At 41.7% G+C, this 26027-nt stretch overlaps 1 protein-coding gene across 2 annotated transcripts in view; it reads right to left on the bottom strand.

The window, feature by feature from the left end:
- NDFIP1 (Nedd4 family interacting protein 1) overlaps nt 1-26027 on the bottom strand; it is a 77924-nt gene that overhangs the window by 25124 nt on the left and 26773 nt on the right. The window contains exons 7-8 of one of the 2 annotated variants that reach the window (XM_037906365.2): nt 24492-24597; nt 19836-20797 (exon numbers count right to left, since the gene is read on the bottom strand). In XM_037906365.2, coding sequence (XP_037762293.1) covers nt 24494-24597 — 104 coding nt within the window. In that variant the 3' untranslated portion in view covers nt 19836-20797; nt 24492-24493. Of the gene's footprint in view, nt 1-19835; nt 20798-24491; nt 24598-26027 lie in introns of those variants that run through there. The other variant, XM_037906366.2, reaches the window with a different exon arrangement.

Below are 26027 nucleotides of genomic sequence, written 5' to 3'. Positions count from 1 at the left end.
GGCACAGTGTACAGACTGCTATTCAGGCTGTGCTGTGTGCTGCAGCCAGGATATACTTACGTAGGTAGAGTCAGAGGAGAAAAATCTCCTGCATTGAATTGGGAAATCCATTTTAGCTGATAACCCCTTGTTATAATAAGCATGTTTGTTACTATGGAACAGCCTCACTTCTTTCAGTTCGCTCGGCTGTCCCATAGCAGAGTGGTCTTGGGAAAGGCTATCTATAAGGCTGCCTTTTTACCAGCCTCTAAAATTCAATTTTGCTGTATTTTAAAGTGAAGCTTTTTTTTTGTTTCTTGCCAGAGCTAAGAGCTAGTGTCTAAAATCAACACCAGAAATTAACCTTCTCCTGGGAAGATCCAACTCATTCCAATATCCAGGGAAATGCTCCTGAGTTGGTGAAAATGGCTTTTTGGTGGTAATTGCCTCAAGCCTCTCCAGGGAGCACAGGAAAGTCCTTGCCATTTTCAATGGAGACAGCTACTTGGCTTCGTCTTCATGAGCCTTCTTCTGCTAACATTGCTCCCCATGGCTCTCACTGGTGACAGCAGTGCTGGGAGCCCTGGAATATTAACCATCATCTCAACCCATTGTTCTCAATCTTTTCCATATTGGGACAACCTCAGGATGCCCCAAACATCTAACAGTACGGAAAGGACAAGATGGTTTCAGGCTAACTGCACCTGTGTCCCCCCTCTATGGTTCACTGCAGGAGTGCCCAGTCAGGTCTCAGGTCTCCAGATATCCCCTGTCTCTGGCCAGTGATCCTTGTCCCAATCTCTTTTGACAGGGGGTTTTAAGGCTGCACTGCTCCCTGCCTTACATTGTGATATCCCCAGCAAGACAGTCTGCCAAACGGCCAGTGCCTGTGTCTTGCTCTCTCTCCAAGGGCTCTGAGCAGTGTATTGCCAGCAGTTTCAAGTTACCACACAGCTCTTTCTAAGCAAGCACATTTATTCTACAGGTCAACGCATTACAGAGAAAACAATCAAAACAATAAGCATTCTGACCTGCATGCGAAAAGCTTACCAGAGGTCACCATCCATCTTATGGGTTTCTAGTGGGCTGCACTCTTTCCAACCCTTCTGCATGGGTTGGGGCACCCCATGGATAGAAGGTCCTGTCCATTTGATGGCTCAAGAAAGAAGGCCCGGAGTCAGTTTAAATTCAGCCTTTTATTATCAAAAGCTCTTTCTTTGTGTGTTGGTTTCTGGAAAAGCCAGTTTGAACCAATATATGCAAACCACCCCAGGGATGGTACCTCTCTGGACACGCTAAGTGATTCAACTTAATCACCCCCCACTGTTTTGGGTTCCTGGAGGAACTGTGGTAACGCCCCTCCTCCCGGAGTTACATACAGTCCATGGCCCACAGGGACACATAAGTCATTCATACACTTAATACAATATGGTACCCAAAGACATTGCAGGGGGTTGTAATATCTGTCACAGTCATTACCCCTAATACCAGGATCTAGCCAGGACTCTCCTACCATTGAGCAACATGGGAAGGACAAGTTGATCACAATATATAGGAGGTCAGACCAGATGAATTGGTGGGCCCTTCTGGTCTTAAACTCTTTGACCTCCTTACACTTGTTTGTGACCCCCAGGTTGAGGATTCCTACTCTAGATGTATCCTGAGCAGGGTTAGATGATATGATGGTTATAAAGCCAGCACTCAGACAACATTAATATTCCTACCATTGTAATTTGATGGAAAAAGCTCTGGTATAGATACATTATTTGTCCGCTTCCTATGTTTGCTTAATTATTAATAGCCCTGTATGTAAGCAGGAGGTTGGAGCTATTGTTTTTGTGCTTTGTTCTGTTATTCTGCACTATAACTTCACAAGTGTTCAACTTCATGACCTTGTGTTTCGATTTATGTAAGACACTAGGTTATGTAAAAGTCACCTGGATTTTCCATTTGTATCTACTGATTTCAAATAGCGACAATGCAATGGATTTTTCACACACTAAAAAGTACAACTGAAAACTAACCCCAGCCAGTAACATTGATTCACACAGGCAATATACATAGAAAAGGCAAGTCCAGAGGCTTAGGCCTTGTCTGCACAACAACTTTTGGCTGAGTTTGTATGTAGACAAGGCCACAAGGAGAGGAATATGCTTGGAGGTCAGTGGAAATTTCCACTTCACCCCACACTATTAATTTACACTTCCTGTACCACTGCACTGAAACATAAAACCTTCCCCATCTCTCCACAGCTCACCCCTCACACCCGAGGAGAGCCTGGAAATCAAACACTGTTACACTTTCCCTGCCACATGTTGTCCCCTGCATTATTTGTTTGGCTTTGAAATCATCTCCCATTTGTTGCCAGCAATGAGATTCTCGGTAGCACTCCAATCAAGTTTGATTGCTGGAGTGGCCGTTGCTCTGCCCTGGGATTCACTTTCTAACATATGTTTTTAAGTAATGCTGTTTGTGGTCGCTTTATTTTCTTATCACGCCTGTGACCTTTGCTTGTTATAGATTAGTGGCTGGAGCCAGTTGGATTTGTTTGATTTTTATTCATGGTTATTAGGAAGAGGAAGTGCCAGAAGGGATTTTGACCTTGAGTTTAAATCTATTCCCATTACAGCAACTGGGTCTTTAATTATAGATCTCTAGTTTATCGTTCTCCAAATCTTCAGCAGGCACAGGACTGTTTTGTCTATGCATCGTGTTATTGTAAACTCAGGGGATGCTCAGTTAATATAGCCCTTGCTTGCTAAATACAGGATAGGTTACATGGATGTGAGCTGTGTGGACTGAAAGCAAACATTTACAAACAAATTCAACCATATATGTATGGGCTAGATCTCCAGCTCCATTCAAGCTATGATCAGCCCAAGACTGGGTTAAGGCAGCCAAAGGCTTTAAGCTGTTGCACTCCTTAGTCCTGAGGGCAGTTATCTCTGGTCCCAAAGGGTTGCTAGTGCGGCTGCATTTCAGGGATGCCCCTATCATGCCCCTGCACCAGGGGCTGGGAGAGGTGATAGCGTAGGAATCTCTGCTCTGTGCCACCCAGAGAAACATCAAAGGGTATCCTGAAGTACTGGCTTTATGGCTGCTTTGCAGTTGGACTTGGGATCTGCCCCCATATTGTGTGTGTGTGTGTGTGTGTGTGTGTGTGTGTGTGTGTGTGTGTGTGTGTGTGTGTGTGTGTATACAGTGGATGTCCTGTCTTGCTCTACAATCCCTCAGCACAAACACTTCTGTTAGTATTTGTGACAAAACAACATTCTGGTTAGATTTCTCCCCTCTCCCCCCACACCCCCACTCTATTGTGTAGTCACAGATGTACTGGATAATTTGTGTGTTTACCAAGGGCAGTATATAGGTTAGAATCTTGTTTCACCTTTTTTATTCCTTTCCCAGGGAGTGAAATGAACAGTTTCTAGAGTAAGGGTACCAAGTCCCACATGTGCAGCACACCATTAGCTGATTTTATCCAACCACCACCTGCTCCTCAGCTGAGTCACTTGGCAGAACATTCATGTAGTTAGAAAGGAAAAAAACCTATGGATCAGATTCTGCATCTTTAATCAAATAAAACTCCCACTGATTAAAGCTTTGCTTTATGTGGACTCCATCCTGCACCCTTTGAAGTCAATGAGAATCTGGCCATTGACTTCAGTGGGGACAGGATCAGACCATAAAGGATCACAGACTTTGGCACTGTATCTGTTCTCAGAATGAGGACTCTCATATGCAGCGGGAGGGCACCACATGAATTTGGGCTCTGATATTTTCAGCTGCCTGCCAGGGTCTGGAAAAAGCTTGGAGAAGGAAGGGCACAGGCCAGTCTTGAGAAAAGGAGCATCTCCTATCACAATCCAACATATTAATGGCTGATGCATGGCACTGCATTGTTTACCCCTGGGGGAATTCTGCCCCACTGCGCAATGCAGAATTCTACAGAATTTAACATGCGCACAGAATTTCCTTCCCTCCCCGCAACAGAAATGGGCTGCAGTGCTGCTAGCTGCCACTAGGGGCTTTTGGACTTGGCAGAGCTCAGCCCACACATAGAAGACACTGCTGGGGGGATGGGGAGGGAGTTAGAGGGTCCTGGAAGCTGCAGTTCCCAGCTAGCCCTGAGGGAAGGAGAGGGCGGCGCGCAAGAAACTGGAACCCAGCATCAGGCTCTTTCTCCCTCTGGATCCCTAGGCTCTGGGGCATGTATCTGGGCTGGGGGGGTCCCACAGCTGGGCTCGAGGGGGGGTGCGGGTATCTAGGCAAGAGAGGAGCCCTGCGGCTGGGCTCTGGGTGGAAAAGGGGTTCGGATGTATTGGCTGGGGGGGAGCCACGGCTGGGTTTGTGGGAAGGGGGCAGAGAAACAGGAAGTGGGTTGTCACAGGGGTTTCTTCTACTCCTGGGGGAATTTTTGTGAGTGTCTGTATTGTTACAGACATACTTGCTGACAGGTATTTTGAAATAAATTACCAAAATAATTTAAACTGGCAGGGTTATGTGTGTTAGTTTGAGAAATAAAATTTGCAGAATTTTTAAATATTGTGCGCAGAATTTTTTGGCGCAGAATGCCCCCAGGAGTATAGTAGTTAGACACAGGTAAGAACATCAAGCCCTCCTTGGCCAGAGCCACCCTGAGTTGGAGTCTTTAAGGGGGGCATAATGTCCTGAGACGTTCCTTCCACATTCCTCCGCGGGGCTTTGAAACCACCAAAGAGGAGATGAGCCCAAGACAATCCATCCCAAGTTTTACACCAGGGTGGATAAAAATCAGTGATTTAAAAAAAAAAATCTGATTTTTTTTATTTAAATCAGATTTTTTTGATAAAATGCTTTTTGAGGAAAAAACCTATCTAAAGATAGTTTTAATTAAGATACATTATAGTTCAAAGATATCTCATCATGTATTATCTCATCAGGGATTATAAATTCTAATTCTATAGTATGAGACAATATATTCATGTAATGTTTAAGAAAAGTTTTGTAAATGAGTTCCAATAGTTCATGGATTAAGGGACCCAATCTTATGGGGTTCCAGAGGCTTCTGAGTAGATTATTTAGATTAATCTTTCTATCTACCCAATGGGACTCAGTGCTCAGTCTAGAAGATACCATCAGAGATGCTTAGTTTTGCAGTTCTCAAACTGTGGATTTGTGTGTCCAGAGATAACATTCTTGTTAACAGCAAAAATGTTTTTAAATAAATAAATAATATATTGACATGAGAAATAACAGACCTCAAGCCTATTGTCCCTCTGCAAATTTGTGTACACAGAGTCAATCCCTTACCTCTCTCTAAAAGTGCAAAGTTTCAAAAAGTTCAATGAATAGAAGATTGTTGGGGGCAGAACAGATCTGGACAAGGAGAAGTCTGGAGATTAATGTGAGAAGGGAGGGACAGGCAGTAGAAACAAAAATGAAACTGTTTGGGGAGCATATTCCAGAAGTTTTGAGGTCTTTCTGAGAGTAGCCTTCATTGATTTGAGATCTACCATACCATTCTCCCACTAGAAAGGAAAACCTATAATGGCAGCAGGCTGTAAAAGAGACCCAGTTTCAGAATAAGAACATTCAAGAAATATATGTTTGCTGATGATGTTTTAAAGAAAGTCACACCAGTGAACTGGTGGAAGTCACTTAAGAACTTGGATTCAGATAATCTCACTTTTAACAGCAGTAGCTTCTTCTGCCGGTGTAGAAAGAATATTTTCTTCCTTTGGACTAATTCATTCCAAATTGAGAAATCGTTTGGGACCTCAAAAAGCAGGAAAGCTTGTTTTTCTTTTCCAGATTATGAACAAACAGGAAAATGAAGGTGAAGACGACTGAGTTAGCTGCAGAAGCCAATATTTTAAGTTTCTCATGTTGACCTGGCTGACATAGTCGATTTAATTTTTGTTTTTTTAAAACAAATATTTCATTTAACTATTTTAGTTAAACAATTTTAACAAAAACAAACCTGATTTTAAAAAACTTGAATGTTTAACTAAATTCAAAAATTCATGTTTGTTTTGTTAAAATATTATATGTTTTCTGTTGACGAAAAAAAAACAGAATCCATAACGTTGTTGTTTTAGTTAAATAAAACAATTGAAATTGTCTGCTGATGTTCTCCTCCTAATACAGCATGGCAAGAAAATCCTCCAAATATTAATGATTAACCTGTTGAATTGGAGATAGTTCATCTCCCAGTGACTTCATAAATAGCTGTTTCAATTACCTTTGGTAAATGAAATAACCAAACAATCATTCATTTTCTGATATAGCTGTAAAACTAATCTGAAAAGTTCTCAAAATAAATCACTTTAAAAATGTATAGTATGTACCTTCTAAAAATGAAACCTACATCTATCTCTGAGTTGTGAAGAATATGTATTAAGGTTATAACAACCAACAAGAATGCACTTTTATGTAGAAATCCATGATTAAATTGAGTCTTCCTGACTAGTGATTTAAATGAATTTGATTTAAATCAAATCCACCCTGTTTTATACCAAGGCTAATGAAACATGGGACAGGACTTTGCGAGTTTAGCTGGTGCTATGTGAATACTCATGCAGTGCAGACACGATCAGTCAAGCTCACGGCTTTTCTACAATATGCATGTCCCAGTGCTTTAAGGAGCTCCCTAGTAATCCAGGATGTTACAAGTGCGGGGACGAATATCAGACTATACTACCAGGCATAGAAATGCTGTCTCACTTCATGAGACTACTAACTACATCAGAATCCAACACAGCTGAGAGCCAAGGCTAAGTAGCTTGGTGTTACAGCCAGTCCTGCTCTAGTGAATGCAAGTAGTTAATGTTCATCACAAGTGTGGTCCAAGGCAGAGTCACCTTGGTTTCTTTTTACACCTACCTAAATAAACCATCCAAGCTAATTAGTCCCGGGCCACTATAAGCATGTTCTTGAGGATACCACACCTGTATAATTAAATAAAACATCCTGTTCCCAGCACTTCCTGGCAGACATTTGCTCTAGAAGGAACACTGAAGCCGCACCACTGTGACACATCTGAAATTTCAAACTTCACACTGGTGTAGGTGGGTAAACGCATGTGACTGATGAATATGTGCGAATAAACATGGTCCCAGATAAGGCACTGATACCGTGTGCTTGTGCTTTTGCCAGTTCTATTTAAACACTGATAGACTCTGACAAACAAAAGCCCTTTTGTGCATTGTGCATCTGTGGTTACCATCCCCTGGTTTTCCATACGGTCTAGGCTTGTGCTCAGATTATTCGTCATGGTTCATTATTGCATCGTGTGCTTGCACCAGCACAGCTCACCACAGTGCTAAGGCTGAATGAAGGAGCTTTCACCCTAGCAGCAACTGTCCTACTTACTTTGGGGCAAAATCTGCCCCTTCTGGTTCTGCTGCACAGGGGACAGCTTTGTGTAGCCCACCCCAAGGTCCGTGCTCCTTCTGCAACATAGGAGACAACACTATGAGGCTTCCCTGCATGCCAGGGATGGGGTAGGTTTGTGGATGGAGTGATAGAGCCTCAACTAGGCAGATCCTCTGGACATTCTCCTTTCAGGGAGGGAGGGACCCAGTGAGAGAGGCTAATGCAAGACTGAACTCCAAACAGAGCTACATCATCAAATCCTCCTACAGAATAGTGCATTTTACTATAAATTAATCCAGTTCTAAGCCTCAATTAAGTTAGATGAATATTTTGATCACTTGGCTTAACTTTGTCCCGCTTCTTCCAGTGGATGCATGGAATGACAGCTGCCTTATGGGAAAGCCCCTGTATATTTATTTCCCGAATCCATTTTTTCCTTTCCATTATACTTTCCCAAATACTATAAACTTTATTTGGAGACTGGGGCCATTTGTGGTTGTTTCCAGCTGGCTGTAACTTTACATTAGACAGCAAAGAACAGAAGCAGATATAAAGGTATATTTTCTTTTCTCTCTCTTTTTTTTTTTAATTGTAGGACCCATCAAGACAACCACAGTTCTATCCTACATCATCTTAGAACTGCTTACTGATGACGTGCCCTATCCTGCAAGTTGCTGAGTACCCTCAACTCCCATCCACTACACTGAGCATTGTGGGAGCTCAATACACCTCAGGAGGCACTCAGAAACTCACATGACTGGAGCTTACTGTCTTTTATAGTGGTAAATATGGTATTAGATATAGAGAAAGAAGCCTATTTAATTACCTTAAATTACAGTTTGTCTCTATTGAGCACAGCTTGTCTCCTATAAGATTCCCTTGCTCTTTTATACATTTATGAGATCACAAGGGCAAGGTAGCACTGGTCCATTGTTTTAAATGTATTTTCTTTTATCACAGAGCTTATAGATGACGAGACTGTTCTGCTCCATATTTGCACACATAGAGCATCTATAAAAGTATCCTATTCTTGACCTGGACTAGTTATTTAACTGCTCCTGCCTGAAATATACACAAATATTATAATTCATACAACTGTGTTTCTTGTTCTGTAAAAATGTTTTAAAAAGTAACAGTGAGTAGTATTAGTTGCCACATGAAAAAAAGACGCAAATCTGAACAAGAAGAAAAAAACACCATTTTCCTGCTACCCAAGTTTGCTGGGGACATTAATTGTGCTTCGTAAGTGATATTTAATACCTATTAAGTCATTTAAAGTTACTTTTTTAAAGTTAAAACACTAATGCAGTTTTTAAAAAGATTAGGTGTTCAAATTCACTTGTAGCTGCCCATCTAATGTTCACACGGGGAGATTGCGCTCTCAAATGGCTGAAGCATTTGCATGCAGTTTTCCAGTTTATGCACGTAAACCTGCCAACTGCATGTTCAAATTAAACAAGCAGGATTTTTTAAACGAATGAATGAAAAATATTGATCAGACAGTAATCTTTCAGTCTTCACTTCCTCCTTTCTATGAAGAGTGCTAACTAACACAACAGCAACTAACTAACACAACAGCATTTTCACACAGCTAAACACAAAAGCTAAGAAATGTTTGATTTGCACATGAAAAATCATAGTTTAGACCTACTGCGTGACAGACAATAAATGGGAATTATCTGGTAAAAACTGTACAAAAACAACGAGCTCTGCTCCAGGCTAAAAACCTAGGTACCACCTAGGGTCCAAAGAAATAGCAACCCCGAGAAGTTCCTCTTAAACCCATTAGTCTAAAGATAGCATGCTTGACTTGGTCATTTCAAAGCAACAGCACTGCTTTAACATGAGGATTAGGTAAGAAAGTTGTAAGAAACAATTATAGACTGCACCTACTTTTGTGTTAGATAATAGACAAGAGTTGACGTTTGTTGCTGGTTTCAATAAATTGAGCCCCTGATCACAGATTTGCTGATATTTACGAACAGCTGCAATAGTTACAATAATCTCCTTAACCAAACCTGTCAACAAAGGAGATGAAAAATATGAAAAACGTTCAAAAATGTCCTTCCAGTAGTGGGAAAGGGGAGAGCGTGGGCAACTTTAAGTTAACGCATAAACCAGTATTCCCATGAGCTCATTCTTTGTTTCAGCAAATGCGAAAGAGTTTATGCATCTTCTAAAAAAGGGAACTAACTATCCAAAGGATTATTTGCAGGAGGAAATCATGTGCTGTTGCTCACATTATTGAACACCAAACATAATGCAATTTCTAATACACTAAGGCCTGTGATGTTAGTTGTTATTCTTAACGAAGGATACTGGGCACACAGACCCAAGGGAACACTTTTGCATTGGTTAATTAACTTCTAAGAAGCAAACATTGCAGGGAGGTGCAATCCTGGGTTCATTTCTTGAGCAGCGGCTGTACTCAAAACATAAACGGACTAGCTTGAATGAACTTAGTAACCTTTTCCTGTTCCTAACATTGGTAAATGTTTTTATATGATGAGTAATAAGTGTCTTTAATAAACCCAGCCTTGTAAATGCTCCATATTCCAGGAGTTTTTAAAAGCCTCTTTAATCCAACTGCTACTAGATTTGGCTTATTGTACATATTTTCCGCAACACATTTGTTTATCTTTCCCTCTAATTAAAGTATACTCTGCTCTCAATATGAAGAAATAAAAGCGACAGTATGTGCTATGAAAACTTATTTCATTATGTAATGAGATGGCAGCAAGTCCCGCATACTCTCTAGATATGATCTGAAAATACAGAAAAGCTACACACCCATCAAGCTACTGTAGGTCAGTTTGCTTTTTCTCTAAATTATGGGCCCAATCCTACAAAGTCCTAAGCACCTCCTATATGATAGCTTCCACTGACTGCAAGGGCACTCAGCACTTCGCAGCACCCATCCCAAGAATAACTTAAAAGATCAGGCTACACCATACTATAAAATGGGCCAAGATAATTCAAGTAATGAGTCATTTACATGACGGAAGCCACCAAAAACAAGTTCAAGTCATTGGCTTTGTGATGGCCAAAGTGAATGCACTTCAAACACATTTTTCTTGTAGCCTTTGGCATAAAGCAAAGTCTATGGAAGTTTTTAAGGTTTAAAAAAATATCTAATAGTATTCATCAACCACTTCTTGGAAACATAATCGTGTTAAAAAAAAAACAAAATCAGCTGGAATGAAAGGAGGAAAAATTCCTCAATCTTTTTAAGCAATGGGGAGGGCTCCCACTAACTTGTTTCATTGCTCAGCCTTAATCCTCACTATTTTCACATGAAGGCCGTGGACAATTAGCACCAAACCTTTTCCTCTGAAGCTGAACTCCCATTAGGATAGAATAAAAGAACAAAAGGGGACAGGTTTCATAATTTCCCCCTTGCACCCCACCTGACAGTCCTCCATTCTTTGTAGACAGATTTAATTTCCTCTGACACATGGTGTTCTCCTCTCATCATCTCATCCTGTCTCTATCCACTTGCTTTTTCTTCCTTCAGGGGAACTGGAAATAAGACATCAAGGAATGTGCTCTAAAATAGCTGGGACAAGCTCCAAAAGGGACTTTTAAATGGTTGCAAAGAAAAATGGTGAATCGTACAAATGTTTCTAATATTGATATCAAATGAAAGAGTGGCTCCTCTCTAGCACAGCCTGCTCTTCCTGCATATAGGCTAATGATGATGTAAATGGTTAACCTTATTATTTTATTAGACTTACAATGAAATAATCTTTTGGTCACAGCAGAGGACTGGGAGCCAGGAAATCCTAAATTCGAATCCCATCTCTGCCAAAGACTCACTGTGTAAACTTGAGTATGTCCCTCTCTTGGTTTCTTGAGCTGTAATCTGGCATGGCTAACGCTTGGCTACCTTAGTAAAGCACTTTAAGACCTGCAATGAAAGATGTTAGGGTAAATGCAAAGTACCATCAACCATCAGGGAAGGTTAAATAAAAATCCAACAGTTTTACCTCCGAGCAGAAAAGTTTGGTTCCTACATGGAACAGACAGAACACGGGGCCAAGGAAACAAGTCAGCCTTCTTGAAAGACTAAACAGTAAAGATTGGCCCAAACACCAACAGCCTCAGGCTCTAGGGAAGTCTTGTGGCTCAAGCCCATCTGTACTAAATAACACATACTGGGTTTTATTTTGTTAAAAATTTCCCAATTAACATTTCCTGGAAAAACAAACAAAAGCATTTTAATCATCAGACACGAAGCCAAAGCAGTTCTTAGTGAGACAAAGAGATAATGTACCTTTCTTTCTTTGCAAGCAGTTTTCAGTAGTCCCAGTTAAAAAACAGTCTTCAGTTTAACTACTTGTGGATTAAGGGAGATGTCAGCTCCAGGAAACTGATGCCACATACATGAATCTACAGTTTCTGCATGGAAACCCAGAGGTTTGCTTTGCACACTTTGATAGGGTTTTTAAAACGTTGGATGCTGTTTACAACCTTAATGGCAGGCCTGCTTAAAAGGATTTCTAGAAACAGATCCAACTCTTGGAATCACTGAATCAAAAAACAAACCTGAATTAATAGTACCATCCCCTTCCAGTATCACCACAATTCCAAATGTCATTTCTAAGGTGTTGTAAAGCCTCTCTACAAGCTAGTGGGTAAAATAGGATTAAAGACGTTACCGATGGAAAAGACAAACTAGATCATCTGGTCAGTCTTTTGGAAAAATCAGAATCCTGTCATCTCAACGGAAGATGCATCAGATATTAAAATAATACACAACACTGCTACTCATGATATAGTCTTTTAAATTGCACATGTGCCTTCAAAGCTGACATTTTAAGAATGGTAGCAGCTCTACAAATGAAAAGAACTGAACTTCAGCAGAAGGATCAAATACAACTCATTGTCAGAACCTGACTGCTATGGCCCCTTACAACAAACCCAGGGCTGGATTAACATTTTGTAGGCCCAGCACCAAACATATTTGTGGGACCCCCTGGGGGCAATGGGTCCCCGACAGGAGGGACAGGGTCCCCAGAGCAAGGGGCCAGCTGGGGGCAATGGCATGGCGGGAGCGGCCCTACTCCACCCAGCCCAGTGCAAGGGCACTGTTAACAAACTGGCAGCCAGCAGACACACACTGGCCCGGTACCCAGCCCTGTGCTGCCAGTATGCCCCTTCCCCTCAGGGGCAGGCCCACACCATGCCATCCTGCACCTCTGCCGAGAGCCCCCTGACTCCCTATGCCCAGCACCCCTCCCAGCCCAGACCCGGCCCCCCCCCAGGTCCCTATGCTGAGCATCCCCCCCGCTAAGATCTCCACAGACCCGCTATGCCCTGCACCCCCACCCAGAGATCCACCCCACAGACCCCTGCACTTAATGCCCCCCCCAGACCTGCTATGCCCAGCGCCTCACCATCCAGAGACCCCCACCACAATGGCACAGTGCCCTGTACACACACCCCTGCCCCACAGACACCCCCCCACTGCCCAGTGCCCTGCACACACACCTCACCCAGCACTTCTCCACCCACAGACCCCTCACTGCCCAGCACCCCAACACATAGACCTCCCCCACCTCCCATTGCCCAGCACAACCCCACAGACTGTCCAGTGCCCAACACCCCAAAACGCACAAACCTTCCCCACTGCCCAGCACCCCCCGACACAGAGACCCACTCCCCACACCCTAACCCCCAGACACATTCACCGCCCTGCTAGGAGGTGACAGGTGTCTGCCAGGCTGAGCCGGCAGTGTGGCCTGGGCCAGTCCTGGAGCAGGAGTGGGACCTGCCCAGGCCAGGCTCCCTCAGGACCCACTTGCCTGCTGGGGCCCAGCCGACCCCCCACGCTATCCCTTCCCCCACTAGCTGAGACCAGCCCAGCCTCTGCACTGGTCCCAGGAGGCTCAGCCCCAGGGACGTAGGTGGGACCCCACAGGTGCTGGAGCTGTGCTGGGGAGCGGGGCAGACCCCTGGAACACAATTCCCGAGAGCCCACCCAGCCTGGCCGCACCCACCTGCCCCATGGCCAGCACCCCTGCTAAGCCTGCATGGCAGAGCCTGGCTAGTTCCCTACAGGTGAACAGGACCTACTGGCTGGAGCCACTCACACAGGAAGGCCTGGGCGCGGGACTGCACCAAGTGAGGGGCCAGACCCAGCCATGTGGACGGGTTAGAGGGGTCCATAATGGACCCCTTCCCAGTGTGGGCCCAGCCCCATGGCACCATTGTAAACCTGAACAAACCCCAGGAACTGAGTCAGAGGATACATTACACCTCTCTGGAAAAACCTGTGCGAGGGAACAATTGTCACCACTGCTCCACACAACATCCTCGTTTTTATAGATTCATAGATAAGGCCAGGAGGGACCACTGTGATCCTCTACTCTGACCTCCTGTATAGCACTGGCCATAAAACCTCCCCAGAATAATTCCTAGACCACCTCTTTTAGAAAAACATCCAATCTTGGTTTAAAAACTATTAGCAATGGAGAATCCATCATAATCCCTGGTAAATTGTTCCCATGGTTAATTACTCTCAACATAAAAAATTTACACCTTATTTCCAGTCTGAATTTATCTAGCTTCAACTTCCAGCCATTAGATTGTGTTATTCCTTGGCTAGGTTGAAGAGCCCATTATTAAGTATTTGTCCCCATGTAGGTACGTATAGACTGTAATCAAGTTCCCCCTTAACTGTCTCTCTGTTAAGCTAAGTAGATTGAGCTCCTTGAGTGTATCGCTATAAGGCATGTTTTCTCATCCTTTAATCATTCTTGTGGCTCTCCTCTGAAACCCCTCCAATTTATCAACATCCTTCTTGAATTGTGGGCACCAGGACTGGACACATTATTCCAGCAGCGGTCGCACCAGTGCCAAATACAGAGGTAAAGTAACCCTCTCTACTTCCTCTAAATAGTCCTTTGTTTATGCATCCCAGGATTGCATTAGCTCTTTTGGCCACAGCATCATCTGGGAGCTCATGTTCAGCTGATTATCCACCGTGACTCCCAAATCTTTTTCAGAGTCACTACTTCCCAGGATAGAGTCCCCCATTGTGTAATTATAGCCTACATGTTCCTAGACGTACACATTTATATTTAGCCATACTGAAGCATATAGTGTTTGCTTATGCCCAGTTCACCAAGCAATCTAGCTTGCTCTGTATCAGTGATCTATCCTCTTCATTATTTAGCACTTCACCAATTTTTGTGTCATCTGCAAACTTTAACAGCAATGATTTTGTGTTTCCTTCCTGGTCACTGATAAAGATGTTAGATAACATAGGGCCAAGAAACAACCCCACTGGTACCCCACTGGAAACCGAACCCTTTTGATGACTATTCGTTTACAGTTACATTTTGAGATCTATTAGTTTTTAATCCATTGAATGTGTTGCAAGATAATTTTATATCGCTCTAATTTTTTAATCAAAATGTTGTATAATACTAAGTCAAAACACCTTACAGAAATCTGTTATGTCAACACTATTACCTTATCAACCAAATTTGTAATCCCATTAAAAAAATATATATATCACATTATTTGACAGGATCTATTTCCCTTAAACCTACGTTGATCTGCATTAATTACATTACCCTCCTTTAGTTCTTTATCAAGTCCCATATTAGCCATTATCTTGCCTGGGATTGATGTCAGGCTGACAGGCCTATAATTACCTGGTTGTCCTGTCTACCCTTTTAAAAAATTGACACATTAGCTTTCTTCCAGTCTTCTGGAACTTCCCTAGTGCTCCAAGACTTATTAAAAATCAACATTAACAGTCCAGCGAGCTCATAAGCCAGCTCTTTTTAAAAATCTTGGATACATGTTTATCTGGACCTGCTGATTTAAAAATGGCTAACATTAGTAGCTTCTGTTTAACATCCTTCAGAGATACTAGTGGAATGGAAAGAGTGTTATCACCATACGATGAGATATCATGTTATTTCCTCAAATACAGAACAGAAATATTTTGTGAACACTTCTGCCTTTTCTGCCTTATTACTGATGATTCTAACATCTCCATCTAGTAATTGACCAATACCATTGTGAGGATTCTTTTTGCTCCTAATGTTTAAAACACTTATTGTCCTTAACCATGCTGGTCATGGATTTCTCCTTGTATCTCTTGGCTTTCCTTATCAATTTTCTACAGTTCCTAACTTTTGATTTATATTCACTACCAGTTTCCTTTTTGTGTTTGCGTGCGTATGTACTTTTTTTTTTACATCTGCTTTCATTTCCCTTCTAGTAAGGTGTTCTTAAAATGATTTCCAATTATCAATTTCAATACCTCTTTGTAATAAGAGGCAAAATAAACTCTTTGTTTCTGAGCAGGGCCTGGTCAACACAATTTTTGTTCTGGTATAACTATTTTCATGGAATCAGATATATAGGGCTTGAAGAGACCTCAAGAGGTCATCTAGTCTACCCATCTCCCCCACTTCCCTCTCCCCCATGTTGAGGCAGGATCAAGTATATCTAGAGCAGGGGTCAGCAACCTTTCAGAAGTGGTGTGCCGAGTCTTCATTTATTCACTCTAATTTAAGGTTTCGCGTGCCAGTAATACATTTTAACGTTTTTAGAAGGTCTCTTTCTATAAGTCTTTAATACATAACTAAACTATTGTTGTATGTAAATAAGGTTTTTAAAACGTTTAAGAAGTTTCATTTAATATTAAATTAAAATGCAGAAGCCCCTGGACCAGTGGCCAGGACCCGGGCAGCGTCAATGCCACTGAAAATCAACTAGCGTGCCGCCTTTGGCACATGTGCCATAGGTTGCCTACCCCTGATCTAGTCTAGAGACAATCTTGATGGGATTCCACAATCTCCCTTGGAAGCCTATTCCAGTGTTTAATTATCCCTACAGTTAGAAAGATTTCCGAATATTAACCTTAAAGTCCCCTGGTGCAGATTAAGCCAATTACTTCTTGTCCTACCTTCAGAGGACATAAAGAACAATTGATCACTGTCCTCTTTATACAGTCCTTAAGATCTTTGAAGATCTATCAGAGGGGTGGGCAAACTACAGCCCTCAGTCCAGATCCAGCCTGCCAGGGCTTTGGATCCGACCCATGGGATTGCCACCCCTGTGGTGCCGCGGGCCCTGCGCCGCTCCCGGAAGTGGCCGGCATCACATCCCCTGGGGAGTGGGATGAGGGGAAAAGAGGGGGGCAGATGGCTCCGCACGCTGCCCTCGCCTGCAAGCACCAGTCCCCGCAGCTCCCATTGGCCAGGAACGGGGAACCACGACCAATGGGCGCTTCAGGGGAGGTACCCGCAAGCGAGGGCAGCGCACAGGGACGTGGTGCCAGCCACAGGGACGTGGTGCCGGCCGTTTCTGGGAGCAGCGCGGGGCCAGGGCAGGCAGGGAGCCTGCCCTGGCCCCAGTGAGTGCTGCTGCCACCCCGGAGCCACTGCAGGTAAGCAGTGCTGGGCCAGAGCCCGCACCCCAACCCCCTGCCACACCCCACCTGCACCCCAACCCCCTGCCCTGAGCCCCCTCGTACACCCTGTACCCCTCCTCTGCCCCATCCCCTTACCCTGAGCCCCTTCCTGCACACCGCACCCCCTCCCACACCCCAATCCCCTGCCCCAGCCCTACATTCATGGCCCTTCATGCAATTTCCCACCCGGATGTGGCCCTCGGGCCAAAAAGTTTGCCCACCCCGATCTCTCAGGTCTTCCATCAATCTTCTTTTCTCAAGATTAAACACACCCAGTTTTTTTTTTTTTTTAACCTTTCCTAAGAGGTTTAGGAAACCTGACCTATGATTTTTTTATTTATTTTTTGTTCTCCTCTGGATTGTCTCCAATTTGTCCACATCTTTCTTAAAGTGTGGTGCCCGGAACTGGGCAATACTCCAGCTGAGGCCTCACCAGTTAATACATCCCAGATTGTTATTAGCCTTTTTTTGCAAGTGTATCACATAGTGGATCACAAATTGAGTCTGAATCCACAATAACCCCCAGATACTTTTCTGCAGTACTACCGCCGATTTTGTACTTGTGCACTTCATTTTTCATTTCTAAGTGTAGTATTTTGCACTTGGCTTTACTAACTTTTCATCTGGTTGATTTCAGACCCATTCTCCAATTTGATAAGGTCATTTTGAATGCTAATCCTGTCCTCCAAAGTGCTTACAGCCCCTCCCAGCTTGGTGTCAGCTACATTTTTTATAAGCATATTCTCCATTTCATTAGCTAAGTCATTAATGAAAATATTGAATGATATTGGACTCAGGACGGATCCCCGCAGGGCCCCACTTGATACGTCCTCCCAGTTTATCAATGGTTCATTGAAAAACCAACTCCGAGTATTTGACAACCAGTTGTGCACCCACTTTATAGTAATTTCATCTAGACCACATTTTCCTAGTTTGCTTATGAGTATGTCATGTAAGACTGTTTCAGAAGCCGTTAATCAAGATAGATCAGGTTTACTACATGCCCGTATCCACAAGGCCAGTAATCCATTATTTGTTCTTGACAAATCCAAGTTGGCAACGTATCACCCTATTATCCTCCAGGTGCTTATAACTGATATTTTAATAAATCACATCTCTAACCAAAATTATTTAACTGAAATAGCTATGCTGTAACAACCTCTACACAGATATAAAGGTGGCTCATAGAAGAAGCATAGCTTATTCCTCTTCCCATACAGGAATAGTTATACCGGTATAAAGCACCCTGGTATCATGATAATTGCATCCACATTAGGGGGTTGTACCTCTTTATACCAGGATAGTGCTACAATTTGGTGTATGCAGACAAACCCAGAGTCTCCTAGATCTCTTATTCCATACACAGCTAGCTAAAGGGTCCAAAGCAGCCTGACATTTCTTATATGGAAATTGAGAGATTTTTAAACCCAAAATAATTCACTGCAGGGTCAATCTCTTTCCTCATCTGTGCTTAAACCCTCTAGATTCCCAGAAGTAAATTCTCCTATGGTGTCTGTTACCCCATCTTTTATACGATCAAAGTGAACCCTTACTGGGTCATTCTAAGGAAGAAGTATAGACCTCTGCAGCATTTTCTCTACTTCACATGCCACCCCCTCCCCCCACCACACACTTAGAACCTGTTCCTCTTGCATTTCTGTGCATGTTACTCCCATTTAATGGGACTTGTGTGTACAGGGTTAGCAAGATTAACATGACTGAACCTGAGACTTGATCAGAATACAATTTTATCTAAATAAAAAGACACAGGAAAAAACAGTGGTGTGGCATAAATCTCTTATAGGCATGAGTTTGGGATGGCTGCACTACAGAGTGAGCTATACACGACGACATCCCAAATATGTGCCAATAAAGCCTCACCACCATGTATTCTGCATAGGCCATGGCATGAAATAGCGGACATTACAACTGTCACTGGGGCAGAAGTGAATACCCAACTTATGCTTTTTTCTTTTCTTTTTTTTGTGGGGGGGGGGGGGGGGGAAGAGTCTACATTCAAGGGAAAATATATTTTTATGCCAGGTTGATATAAAAAAAACATGTCTGCTATTTAAACTTGCTCAAGAATTTAGAATATTGGGAGTCCTAGGGTGTTGAACTAATGGGCAAGGGAAGAGGCCAAAGGTGTGTGATAAATTTACTTTATCACACAACTGTCACCACCACCTGTGTGGTATAAAATGGTTTAACTGCCATAAGATTTGCTTCTTAACCCCCAAAATAATTATTTGAGCTTGGAATTTAGAGAAGCCAGTGCTGAACTCCATTTAACAACAACAACAGATGCTTCAAGCCCAACCATTCACCCATTTTTACAGAATATTCCCCCCACATCCCTATAAATACACCAAAACTAATGATTCCTTAAACTAGAATTGATGTCTTAAACGTAATTGAACACTAGGGGTGTCTGACAAGTCTCTGGCCACCAAATGAACGGAAACAGGAATGCAAAATATTCCAGTTCTCTGAATATACAAGACCAAATAAGGCCCAAATGCCAAGAGAATAAACACAAGGCTAATCTACCAAGTTTGGGCAAATGTGAATTAGAGTTCTCTAATGCTGCAGATATTACTTTGCAGGGTAAACTTAATTCTCCCTGCTGCAAATGTGTACACTTATTCCTATTTAAAAAGGAAGCCTCTGTGTAAGCTGCATAGATCTTTGTAAATTCAACTGCCCATTTATCACAACTGTATAATCATGAAGACTATGAATAAATCATTTGACAAACAGATAAAGTTATACATTCTGGACTAACAAAAACAATTTAAAATTGTTCATATAACCACTCGTTTTGAAAATGCCAGAAGGATAGCTAGTATTTGGACGTTGCCTGAAGGACTTGACAAACTGTTTATATAAAGGAAGAAAGACCTTGAATTTCAGGAAATAGATGTGTAGAAAACTTTCTTCTAACAGAAAATAAAGTTCCATTTGTACCACACTGGTTTGCAAGACATTAAACAGACTGTATTGGCAGCTGATATCCAGATTCCAATAAACTTCATTTTCTAAATTAAACACTTATCTACAGCAAAAATTGCTACATAAGTGACATTTATTAACGTTCTGCTATATTTACAGTTTTAACATAGTAAAACTCCAAAGTGAATTACCACTTGGCAGAAAGCACGAAAGTGCACATTAAATCTACACTTATAATGCATCATAGTTTCTGCTAACACAAATTATAAAAGCAAGAATTACAGGTATGTTAGGGATCATCTCAAAAGTCCCAAAGCCAAAAAAAAATTTAAAAAAAAAGAGACCTCTCTTTTGCAAGGTCAGATTTTTTTATACAAAGTTGCATTGTGATCTTTGAGCTTTACACTACCAGCATATATTGCGAAAATCCCTATATAGTCCAAAAAGTATGCAGTATGAAAGTAAAATATCCTGCAAGGTTTAGAAGAGACTATAAAAAAAACAATACTGGTGCCACCTTCAAAATAATACTTTTTCCCCCAATTATGCCATAACGAATCTATCGTGCACACAGATTTTACTTTCAGGTATAGAGACAGGACAGTTTTAGATTTAACAGCAGATAAGTATATGCAGAAATGTAGTCATAACAAAACAGTCTTCTAAACTTTTGAGAAAACCCCTTCAAAATAGCCAGCATTATACATTATTTTACACTAAAATATTGGATTCCAGAATAATTTTTTAAGATGGAGAATGACAAAGCAAGACTGCCCCCTAGTGCCTAGAGGGGCATAGCTCATGCTATACTACAAATACTATATAAGGCATTATTAGTACATCACAGACTTGACTGCAATAGCTTTTCCAAACATTAGCCCACTAATGAGTCAATGATTACAGAATTCTGCATTAACTATTAAAATTTTACACCTAGAAACAGTACTTTTATTTATTTATTTTAAAGCAGGTGATTATTTTTTCTTGTGTTCAGAGTCTTGATTCACTTCCTGCAGGTGTCCTGTTACTTCTTGAGGGAGAATTCACTAACGCAGGAAGACATTTGCCAGAAAACATCTGTCAGAGAAGGATATTGAATATTGAAACTATAGTTAGATTGTTATTTTGGTTAAGAAAAGGAAGTAGGTCACAAAGAGTGCAGGATGTCGGAAGACATACGACATGCATCTGAGGCATAGTTACAAGATTACAGCGATGGCACAATTACACAGTAGTTTTCTGCCTATTCGACAATTTCAAAGGTTCAAACCCGTTTAGAACGTAAAGCAACAGAAAAAGAAAGAACGTGCCAGATTCTGATCTTGGTTCTCCTGGTGTAAATCCATAATAACGCCAGTCAAGGCACTGGAGTTAACCTGCATTTGAATAATGGCAGAGCAGATTTTGACCCCATGTTTGGTTTGGTTTGTCTGCGCCCTTAATATGGCTACATTCTAGTAAACATATGGGATACTGGAGAAGCCAAACTTCCTAAACTCTCTCTCCCGATTACTCTGGCTGGGATGTTTTTGCACCAAGGATAAAGTCTGAAACTAGTACACCTACAGTGTAGTTTGTATCCTCTGCTTGGCTACTGATTTGCTCTGCCAACTACATGCAGTCATATACCAGGAAGATTTCCAGCAGTGATAGATAACGTGACCCATTAGAACACAGTATTTAAACAGCATATGCCAAGCTTTCAGTCAGGTTCATTTTACTTTTAACTACTTTTGACTTGCACAAAGCACCCTCTCCCCAGTCCCTCAGAAAACTAAAACCAACAATCACCGTCCTAACAGTGACAGGTTCCAGAGTGTTCTGTGCACTTCTCTCACTCACTCACAGTGGATTGGATTTTATTCAAGAACAACTCTGTTCGTTGTTTTGTTTTTTAAAGTGATACACACTGGCTTGTAGTTCAAGTTAACTCAAAGGAGTATTCTCAGAAAATCCCCACTCCAAGTTCACAAGCCACTCGCAAGCAATGAGCCTTGGGCCTCTTCTGGAAGCCTGAGCCATGCTTTGGAATCTTTTATCCTCTCTTCATTCCATGTCCTCGCAAGGTCTATCAGTACAGGCATATTTGGAGAAGGTTATGACATGCTGGATTCCATCACCAAATTTAAATTACCTAATTCTAAAAGGAACAGTTCTTTAAGGAAAAGGAAGCAGAGAATACAACACTAACTTCTTCACAAGGTTCCCAGTACATAGGTAGTGATTCTTTCCACCACCTACCTTCAATATTACTACAAATAGTGTATTTATAATATCCCCTCTATTATGCTCAGCATGTCTGGCTCTCATCAATGGTGTTCTGATGTGGGTGGAGTGCACTAGCAAGCGAACCATAATTAGAAGTAATATTTTCCTTTCTTCAGTGGTCAGCATTTTTCACAGCTATTTATTGTCTGAGACTTTAAGGGCATTTTAAAAGCAAAACAATTGAACAGCCTTATTTTGATGATGTCTACTTCAGCTCTCTCAGACGGAGAAGAAAGCGACACACGGGCAAGTGGAAGAGCTGGTCTTTTGTTCCTACAAAGCACCTACACAGACCACAGAGGCACAGCAGATGTAGAAACCCCAGTGAGATATGTGCAGCTACAGCAGCTGCATGGGAACTGATCAAATATGTGCTGTAATGTTTTTAGAAGGATGCAATGCAGTCCAAATAGTTGACTTACACAAGTCAGTCTTTGGTATTATTGCTATGGACAAATCAGCCCCTATTTCATCAAGACAGAATTTTTAGAGAAGGATGGGGGTATACTCCTGGAGCTATGGGGAGAGTGAAGAGGGTAGAAAGAACTTTTTTGTTGTTTTGATTTACTGGCTGGCGGTTTGTGTATATCCAGATAGGATTTCTGTTGTTGTTGCTGGATGATCATTATTATGCTGTTATAAGACTTTCAGGGCACCTACAGCTCTTTGTATAGTTTGTTTTAAGTCTAAATAAATAAAACAGATGTGCTTTAACACAGGCCTGAAACTCCAACATTTAGGGCCACAAAATCCAGTAACAACACTTTTTGTCTTCTCTGTAGTCAAATGTACACTTCACATACAATTACATTCAATTTGAACAAGACAAATTGTAATTTAATGCTAACTTCTAACATCCTCCAACTTTCATAATAAATCATTTTTAGATATATAATCAAGTTTTTTAACTTGTGAGAAAGTAGGTAGTGAAATAGCAGCTTCCCTTCACTGGCACCAGAAAATATAAAAGAGAAATCTGATTTGAGCAAGGATGCTATAGTGATACCAGAAGTGTTTTGTGGTGCTTCTCTTCAATATTTCACATTATAGGTTTATCTGAAGAGTCCAACAGAGTGCAGTTTAGGGCATGTTGAAACATCAAGGCCTAAATTTTCATAGTGCCTAATGTTTCTGGATGCCCCAATTGAGACATCTTAAAGAGGCCTGATTCAGAAAGTGCAGAGGACCCACACTTTGAAAGACAAGCCCCTTTAATGTATCTCAGGTTGGGCACCCAAAAATGTAGGCACAAAATCACTACTTGCATTTCAAAACGTAGGCTTCAAGGTCTATGTGACCAGGAACCAAGCAACTCCTATAAGAAATGAAGAGCTGCTTTCAGGAAAGAAGCAAATCAAGTCACTTGAAGAAGAGCAAAACATGAGTTGCTGGGACCAGAAATAGCTTTAGTATTCAAGTATTAAATAAGTGGCTGTACAGCTAGTAACAATATGAATTTAAGAGGGGTTCAGAGGTTACCACAAACCCTAAGAAGGGGAAAACCCAAGCAAACCAACCCACCACACAGCAATTTCTTTTTATAGCATTTTCAGGTTCAGTTTAATAAAGCAGAACCACTTGCAATGTGTGTGGTTCCTGGCCTAGTGACAATGGAACAGGAAAACATAGCCTTGGTTTTGAAGGCCAAACAATTTAATGACACCTGATTCAAAGTTTTGTTTTTCTACTATTACCCTGGTTACAACTGCTTCAGCTCTGTCCTGGGGAAATCTAGCTTCATAGAGCATCATGTTGCACTCATCATCTGGGAAGCAACCTCTTACTTACAGGGATTTTTTTCTGCCTCAAGAGAAAGAAAGTTAATCCTAGCCATAATCTATTGTAAGAAGGAAATTCACTAAACAAGTTGAACTACTTAAGCCTCCATCAAGGTCCCACCAAGATTTCAGCGAAAGACAAGAACAAGACAACATGTTCATGTGCAGCCCAAAAGTGGGTGAATTAGTTAAAGGCATGTGGGAGTGGCTTTCAGAGTTTCTCCCAGAACTTGGCAGAGAATGAGTAATACAGAAAACCCAGATGAAGTGCTGGTTCTGGGACATAAGCCAGAGACATTGCTATATGCCTCTGCTCAGGCGTGGTCTGTGACCTTAACTCAAGTTGAAGGTATGTCACATGTTTCAAGCGCATTACTAGTTCTTAAAATCACATCCTCCAGGGTGCACAAGTGTAGCAAGCAATAGGGATCTGTTCTGGTATTTCAAATCTTGGAATCTAAAGCATCTAAAATTCCCTTCATCTAACTCTGGAACAGATACTTGATACTTCAAATTAAATTCCTGCTGTGCTGTCATAGGGAAGCTGGACTAAGAAGTATGTACAGTAGCTGGCAGCCCAGGAAATAAAATATCAGCCACTGGCTTTTGGCCTGCGAAATCATAGCAGAGCAGACCCAGCCTAAAGAAATTGCCCAGTAAAGTAAAACAAAAACAAAAAACAGCAAAAAAAAAAAAAAAAAAACTCAAAAGTGTGTAAGATTTACCTTTAGTAAATAAAGAGAACTCTGGTCCTGGGGAGAGTGGAAAATGTATCCGGCATCTTCCGAACCTTTGCATAATTGATAAATCCTCTGAGAAACAGCAGAAATCCTAAGGGGAAAAAAAACACATTTGTTCAGTTAACAGAGTAACAGCCGTGTTAGTCTGTATTCGCAAAAAGAAAAGGAGTACTTGTGGCACCTTAGAGACTAACCAATTTATTTGAGCATAAGCTTTCGTGAGCTACAGCTCACTTCACGGGATGCATACTGTGGAAACTGCACAGTATGCATCTGATGAAGTGAGCTGTAGCTCACGAAAGCTTATGCTCAAATAAATTGGTTAGTCTCTAAGGTGCCACAAGTACTCCTTTTCTTTTTGTTCAGTTAAGAAACTGAATCTATATAATTTCCAATGTTTTTTTCTCTACTTAGGAAAGGACAGTCCATCTCACAATGTCTTACAGAGAAAGCCTCTGATTCTTAGCACTTGTGGCATTTAACTGAATATAGACTTGTTTCTGGACTATGATATTAAAGTTTTGGATTTCCATATTAATGGACAAGAAAGTTTATCTTAAGGGTAAACCTAATTACCAAGAAGTTAGTTCTACAAATCTGCAAGTCACCTAAAGAAATCTAAATTGCTAATTAGGATGAATGCTTTAGTGATCAAACCAATCTAGAAAAGGTAGTAACTCAAATAAATGAGGAATAGTTTCATGAAATGTAGTCATGTTTCTTGGAAATTTATGATTATGTCACTAAAGATCCAGTACCATTTTCTCTGACATATGCAGTACAATTCTGCTGCATCTTTCTGCAGTTGATTTTTGTTGGTTCCTGGAGTGTTTCCTATCACGCATTTTACCTAATTTAAGAATCTTGGCATGTTCCGAGTTGCGTATACTAGGTTAGCAATTCTCAAACTGTGGTTTGGGACCCCCAAAGTGGGTCATGACCTCCTTTGAATGGGGTCACCATGGCTGGCTTAGACTTGCTGGGGCCCAGAGCTGAAGCTCGAGCCCCACTGTCCAGGGCCGATGCCAAAGCCCGCAGGCTTCAGCCATGGACAGCAGGGCTCAGGTTGCAGGCCCCCTGACTAGGAGCTGAAGCCCTTGAGCAGTGGAGCTCAGGCTATGTCCAGTGTGTGTCCCTCATCCGCAGGCAGTGGGGCTTGGGCAGGCTCAGTCTTCAGTTCCCTCTCCTGGGGTCGTGAAGTAATTTTTGTTGTCAGAAGGTGGTCACAGTGCAATGAAGTTTGAGAACCCCTGTACTAGGAAAGAAATTCTGCCACCTAGCGGTGACTTAATTTGTTGCACACAAAGGAGGTAAAAGAGTATTATTTAGTACTTAGGTAGCATTTTCCATTTGATGCTCTCAAAACCTGTGGAAGTATTGATGAACTAAGCCTCCTGCAGTGAAAGGAGAAAAAATAATTGTAGTAACATTAGAAGTGTACATTGTGGAACCAGAAACCTTATTGTCTGTCATGTTGATGCTTATTTTGTGTGTTTATATGTATTTTATATCTATCTATCT

Source organism: Chelonia mydas, chromosome 8, assembly GCF_015237465.2.
Source record: "Chelonia mydas isolate rCheMyd1 chromosome 8, rCheMyd1.pri.v2, whole genome shotgun sequence".
In the NCBI taxonomy this organism is placed as follows: Eukaryota; Metazoa; Chordata; order Testudines; family Cheloniidae; genus Chelonia; species Chelonia mydas.
Note: the sequence above shows the minus strand (reverse complement) of the source record. Positions and strands in the feature narration are given on the sequence as shown.